Consider the following 7331-nt stretch of genomic DNA (forward strand, 5'->3'; position numbering starts at 1 on the left):
ATTAGCTTTAGTTATTAGGATAATATACCCTCGTGCACGATGTCCTTAGGGTTCACTACTACAAAAACTGACTCTCTTGACGGTTTTAAACTGTCAAGAATGAGTATTCTTGACGTTTTCAAAACCGTCGTTGAATCCAGTGTCAAGAAAGGCCATTTTCTTGACGGTTGTAAAAAGTGTCAAGAATTGATATCGTTGACACTTTTTAACCGTCAAGTATTCAATTTTTCATGACAGTTGAGAGCCGTCAAGAGGATACGTTTTTATGACTGTTTTAAACCGTCAAGAATGAGATGATGAAGCCCGAAAACCGTCAAGAATACGATTATTCATGACATTTCAAAACCGTCAAGAGTGCATTTTTCATGACATTTTAAAACCGTCAAGTATTCAATTTTCATGACATTTACAAACCGTCAAGAGTTCATTTTTCATGACATTTAATAACCGTCAAGAGTACTCTTTGTCATGACATTTGGAAACCGTCAAGAGTGCTTTTAAATGACATTTTAGAACCGTCAAGAATTTTGTTATTTATGACATTTGCAAACCATCAAGAAATGTATTGTTAATGACATTTGAAAACCGTCAAGCAACTTTTCAATTTTTTAATTGTAATTTATTTTATATTATTCTTCCTGTATTATGCTCCCATTGGTCCAAAAATTCAACTACATATAAACGACAAATATACATCAAATATAGTTTGAAAACTCAAACATAAATATGCACTAGAACAATTCCAAAACTTTAACATATATTAACATTTTACCATATATGTATCAACATTTCGAAAACTTTACATATTTGTTCGATATTGTCATATACAAAACATTACTTCTATCAACCGAACTCAATGACCTTGAATGAAACTTGGCTTCAAATAAACTTGCATTCTGCATCCTCTACTACCTCCAATTCATGAGCTAAAATAAGTACCACCAATAGCAGAGCTAATCTACAAGAAGTAGAAAACATCACAACAACAAATATAGGATTAATGATCAGCTATGTTGATGATAACAATGTAAAGGGGAGGTGGAAATAGGTTTAGATCAGATTGTCAATACCAAATATTTACAAACTCCTTGTAACTAATTGTTTCAAATTCACCTATACTCTGAGCCATCAGCAGAAACACTCATTTTGAACTTTTTGATTTCAATTCAAGAGGAGTGATTAGTTTGATCCTCACTTATTCTATTCATTGTCATGAAAATATTCGATTTGAACCATCAAGTTTTAAAAAAACAACAGTAGAACATTTAAAAGAAAGACACCCCAAAGCCATCACAGAGTAAAAAGTACAAAAACAAAGAAAGATTAATCCATTGGCATTGCAAACCTGGTAAGATGAAGTAACCCAAATATCTGCTCCAGCCTCCAATATTTGATGTTCCAATCCTATAAACAGGAATCTGAGTTAGTTAAAAAAATAAAAGTAGAAGTCAAGGTGCAAAAAAATTTCAATTAGATCTCATAATCAAACTACAGACAAATTATTTATTCCATTTATGACCACATAGCAGTTTGATACAAATCACAATCATGCCCCTTAAATCACTATCACCAAGCCTGTGATCATATATGTAACAGTGCTAAAGTTTTCCATAAATATGCAGTATCATAAAACTAAGCTTACCATCCAATAGTGTTGTTAACATTGAGTTCTCTCAAGCATCTCATTATTTCAAGCTGGTAATTAGCACAATTGAATTCAATCTCCTCATCCTCCTCTCGAGCCTAATAGATTCATGTTAATAAATTAAAAAGAAATTCAAGCTAGGAAAAAAAATAAGTACGAACATAAGTATGACCAGACGTGGAAATTTCTCAACGTAACCACTAAAAGAACAACGAACATTCAACAAACAACAAAAATGATTAAGTTAAAATGAATTAGCCTCTATGCTTCCAGATCCCTCTAATGACCATAAAATGTTTTCCACTCCTTCCCGCAAATGCACTGTATTGTTTCTATCTATCAAAGCCATCCAACTAATTAACTCAGTCAAAAAGAGCCCCTTCTAAGGCCTAGCTACATTCCAAACTTCACTATCATTATCTTAACAATCATAACTATAGGCCTCTTTTTTGCAATCTATCATTATGTCTATCTATCAAAACCATCCACTTAGCCTTGAGCTTAGCAACCAACATATTCCAAAAAGCTTTTCTTTGGTGATTCCAACCTAAAGAAAAACCAAGGTAACTAATCAGAAATGCTCCTATTTTACATTGAAACTCCTCTGCCCATTCTTCAACTCCCTCCTTACTCATATTGAAACCAATAAGCAAGATTTTAGTCACATTCAACATCAAACCAGAAGTGTTCGAAAAAAGATTTAAAATATCCCACCAATTTCTAAGACAAGACAAAGGGTTAAGTGAAGATGAATACAATCTCTTCTTACCTATTGCCTAAGATATTTTAGCCACAAAAACATGTGAATAATATGTACCTGCAAAACTTTGTTTTGAATGATGTCAGCAGTCTCTTTTCCTTGATACGATTCATTGACTTTTCTTAGGGCATCTTGGCAGATGTTGTACCATTCCATCTTCATATAAAAACCATAAAAGATTTGAAATCATTCAAAATTCTAAACTGTCAGTCAGTGGAGTTGATGGAATTTTATTTCAACGATCTGATTAACAAGGATGCTTACAGTATCAGTGTCTTCAGCTATTGTCCATGCAAATTTGCTCATGGGATGCTTTTCATATAAAGGCCTTCTAATCTTCTCAAGAGCTGTCAATCATAAAATATCATAGAATTTTGCAAACTTTTATAACTAGTACAGAGAAGGAATTTTGAAAAAAAAAACGCAAAAAGAATTGGTCATACCAAGATTAGTTTCTGGGGTACTTTCTGATTGAAGAATTTTGGATTGCAAGTGTGTGTTCTATTAGAAACCAATCAATCACCGTTAATCTCATCAATAAAAGAATTAATATTATCATAAAAAATTATTTAAAAATACCAGAAACTAGAATAAAGAACCAAGGGAAAAACACTCCAAAAATTGCATGATATAAGTAAATTCGCATTAACAAATACTGAGTACTAAGCTAAGGCACCAGCTTATTCTTGTATAAGTTCCTATTTTCAGCTGTTGTGGTAGTCATTCGAATTTCCCTCTTCCCCACTCTGTAACTCTCCTTCCTCCTTCAGTTCCTCAATATACATAGTCTCAAATAAAAAAAAAAAGCCCCAAAAATCGAACTACAATAAACAAAAAAGAATAACCAAAGAACAACAATTATCTCGAATACATAAACAAAAAGCCAGCAATCTACACCTATTTCACCTTAAATAGACAAAATTTCAACCAACAAACGTGATTATACACAAACAATTAACACCCACATTATGAAAACCTAACATTCATTCCTAAACAAAAACCCCATTAATTAAAGAGTGTGAATAAAGAACAGAGAAGCAAACACGAAGTGAGAGAAAACTGATCTATGGACATACTTTTGAGTGCCTTTGCAATGGCATGGAGCACTTAAATCTTCTCCTGAAACCAAAATCATATCCATACTAGAAAAGGTAAACCAAATCTTTGAAAGAAGAAAAACAATGTATGTGTGTGTACTGACAATTTTAACCCACAAGTGAGCCTAAGGATAGCATTCTTATTTGTTAAATTAATACATGAGAAATGTTTCTTAACCGATGTTGATGAAATAGGATTACACATTGAACATAAAGGAATGTTAAAAACCTCCAGTGTAAAGGCATATGTAGCTGCTGCCGCCGCTGTCAAGAAGGAACAAAAACAGCAGAAAGAATTCTAATTCATGGCCATCAAAAGCTCATAAAAACAACAAGACTATGAGACTATGAAGAGAATCAAGAGGAAGAGCTTCATATAGTCATTTGTAGTTGCAGCCGCTGCCAAGAAGGAACAAAAACAGCAGAAATGCTCCTATTTTATATTGAAACTCCTCTACCCATTCTTCAACTCCTCCTTACTCATATTGAAACCAATAAGCAAGATTTTAGTCACATTTAACATCAAACCAGAAGTGTTCCAAAAAAGATTCAAAATATCCCACCAATTTCCAAGACAAGATAAAGGGTTAAGTGAAGATGAATACAATCTCTTCTTACCTGAATGAATGAAGGTCATAAACTTTCAATTGTAAGAGCCTATGAATAGAATCACACCCAAAAAGAAATACATATATATATATATATACACACACACACACAATTCAATAAAAACCCATATCCAAAAACAATAAATAACATTCAATGAATTAATCAATTAAACCAAACCTTACTTATATTCGGAACAATTGATTGGAGTGAGTAGAGGGCGGAGGTGCGAGTTTGTGCGCAACGACAACTGGAAGAAACACGAAATAGAACGACCTTGCGTGATAGGCATTGATTGCACGAACACCGACGAAGGGAGAACGATGGTGAGTCTAAATGTTGACGACTAGGTAAACGGTGGGGTGCAAACCGACGAAAACGACAGAGGACAGAGTTTTCGTGGATGGGGAAGACGAAATCTTGGAAAGCGACTTCATTGCGAGAGAAGGCTCAGCAGAAACACGACAAAGGATTTGATTTTCGCGAACAAGGAGGACGAAGAGAAGGTTCGTGCAAGAGATTTAGGGTGATGGCGAACAAGGAAGACGAAGAGGATTTGATTTTTGTGAACAAGGAGGACAAACAGAAGGTTCGTGCGAGAGATTTAGGGTGATGGCGAACAAGGAAGACGAAGAGGATTTGATTTTTGTGAACAAGGAGGACAAACAGAAGGTTCGTGCGAGAGATTTAGGGTGATGGCGAACAAGGAAGACGAAGAGAAGGTTTGCGAGAGATGGCGACCGCGAACAACGAAGACGAAGAGAAGGGAAAATTAGGGATTTAATTTTTTTTAGAAAAATGAAGTTAGTTTTTTATTTAAAACGTCAAGAATTTAATCGATATTTCTTGACGTTTATAAAACGTCAAGAATGTAATCGATATTTCTTGACGTTTTTAAATCGTCAAGTATAGTTACATATTATTTGACGTTTGAAAACATCAAGAATGTCGATTTTATAATAAATCTTGACGTTTTAAAAACGTCAAGAATTTAAAAGATAATCCTTGACAGTTTATAACAGTCAAGAAAAACGTTCATATTGCTTGACAGTTTAAAACCGTCAAGAATTCTGAAAATTGCCTCCCCTCCGCCTTTTCATCAAAATTCTTGACGGTTTTCCTATTAAACCACCCTTTTCTTGACGTTTTTACCAAAAGCCGTCAAGAAAAAAAAACCAACCGTCAAGAAAGGGTCTTTTTCTAGTAGTGGTTATTCTCCACCCTTACGTGACTATTATATGTTCCCTGTAGATTACTCTGTGTGATTATTATGTGTTCCTACGAGCTCACACTATGTGATTATTACGTTTCTCTGCAAATTCACCTTTATGAGATTGATTTGTGTTCCGACGAGTTCACAAGTTTGTTATGGCACGAGTATAAATCTAATAGGACAAATGTTAACTTTCATCTAGGGGTCCAAAGAGTGAGTTCCTTACTAGTTATATTTTATGTACTCACCCTTTCTATGTTTAACTTTTCAGGCAAAGGTAAGAGAAAAGGTAAGCTAGCAAGTGACAAGAAGGACCCGTGACTAGCCATTTGAAGATTGCTACAATATTGCTTCCGCTATCTTGCATGATTTCCTTATGCTTTCTATGCAATGTCTGAGATGGTTTGATTCTGAAACATATCGTTTTTATTGTTTTACTTATGGCCTTAACAACTGATTTCTTTTAAGGTTAGTTCTGTTTTGCAAACATTGTTTTTCTTAGTTTGTTTTAGACTTGACTTCTATTTAATCAAATTAAAGGACTTGATATTGTTTTTTACTTTTGAAAATTGGTTTTGTTAAGTAATGACCACAACTTAGTTTAGAAAAATTGGATCGTTATAGTGTTCCTTATTCAAATGTTTGGAATGTCTAAGTTCTAACATAAAAAGATCTTCACAATGACAATGACCGTAAATTGGCAATTTAGATAAAAGAAAACATGCAAAACAAAGAAAAATGACTTTAGTGACTAAGTAAAAGACAAACTATAGAATAGAGAAAATAAGCCAAAGGTTTAGATTTCAGATTAAGACGTAGATTTGAAGTTATAGTAATGTATTTATAGAGATAATGATCAGAATTTTACCATTTTCCTCCTAAGATTAGGATGATATTGCAATGTATTTATAGTAATGTATTTATAGAGATAATTGATCTTTCTTTACCTTACACATAAATTAAATTTTTGATTTGATCACCTTGACTTAATTCTATGATCTCAAATTCACCTTTATCTTGAATTTATCTTCGTTGGACATATTTTCTTGGATTTATCTACCATAGTCTTCTCTAAGCCTTGTAGAATTAGAAAAAGTTGATGGATTCTCTATATCTTCATATGGTGGTATCATGTTTAGGAGATGTTTGTGTGTGCCTGTAGATAGTGAAATTAAGAAAGGTTTGTTGATTGAAACTCACAATTCTCCATTTTTTTTATGTATCATAGTAGTACCAAGATGTACTAGGACCTGAAATGAGTTTATTGGTAGTGTAAAAATGAAGTAGCAGATTTTGTTAGTATGTGTTTCATGTCTCAGCAGATGAAAGCACCAAGACAAAAGCCAATAAGTTTGTTGCAACCTTTGAATGTACCTGAATGAAAATGAAAGAATGTGTTGATGGATTTTATTACACGGTTGCCCAGAACAGTGAAAGATCACACAGTGATATCGGTTATTGTGAATAAACTCACTAAATTAGCACATTTCATTCCAAGAAGAGCTACTTAAATAGCGAGTAAGTGGGCAGAATTATACTTAAAAGAAGTGGTGAGATTGCACGAAGTGCCGTATCGATTGTTTCTGACAAAGATGCTCGCTTTACATCTAAGTTTTGGAAAGGACTCTAGGTCACCTTGGACACAAGGGTAGATTTCAGTACAGCTTTTCACCCACGGATTGATGGTCAAACTGAGCATTTGAACCAAATTTTGGAAGATTTGTTGTGCGCTTGTGCATTTGAGTTCCTAGGGAGTTAGGACTCTCGCTTGAATTTGATAGAATTCGCATATAATAGCAGTTTTTAATCTACCATTGGCATGGCAATGCTTGAGGCCCTGTATAAATTATCCCCAGTTAGTTGGAATGAGGTTAGTGACTAGAGATTGATTGGTCTTAAGTTAGTTTAATCTACTAACGAGACTATACAGAATATTAGAGCACGTATACAGGCAGCACAAAGTAGACAGAAAAGTTAGTTATGTTGATGTAAGATAGAAAGATCTTGAGT

General features: G+C 33.9%; 1 protein-coding gene across 1 annotated transcript; it reads right to left on the reverse strand.

Moving 5' to 3' along the window:
• Positions 1–732: 732 nt before the first annotated feature.
• Positions 733–4463, reverse strand: LOC127150054 (uncharacterized). The gene is made up of 7 exons (XM_051086786.1): positions 4294–4463; positions 2849–2906; positions 2670–2752; positions 2463–2561; positions 1643–1743; positions 1346–1404; positions 733–958 (listed from the first exon to the last, which is right to left on the reverse strand). Exons 3-7 carry the CDS (start codon positions 2709–2711, stop codon positions 954–956), a joined length of 306 nt encoding a protein of 101 aa, XP_050942743.1. The 5' UTR covers positions 2712–2752; positions 2849–2906; positions 4294–4463; the 3' UTR covers positions 733–953.
• Positions 4464–7331: the final 2868 nt, after the last annotated feature.

Source organism: Cucumis melo, chromosome 6 (assembly GCF_025177605.1).
Source record: "Cucumis melo cultivar AY chromosome 6, USDA_Cmelo_AY_1.0, whole genome shotgun sequence".
NCBI classification, from domain to species: Eukaryota; Viridiplantae; Streptophyta; class Magnoliopsida; order Cucurbitales; family Cucurbitaceae; genus Cucumis; species Cucumis melo.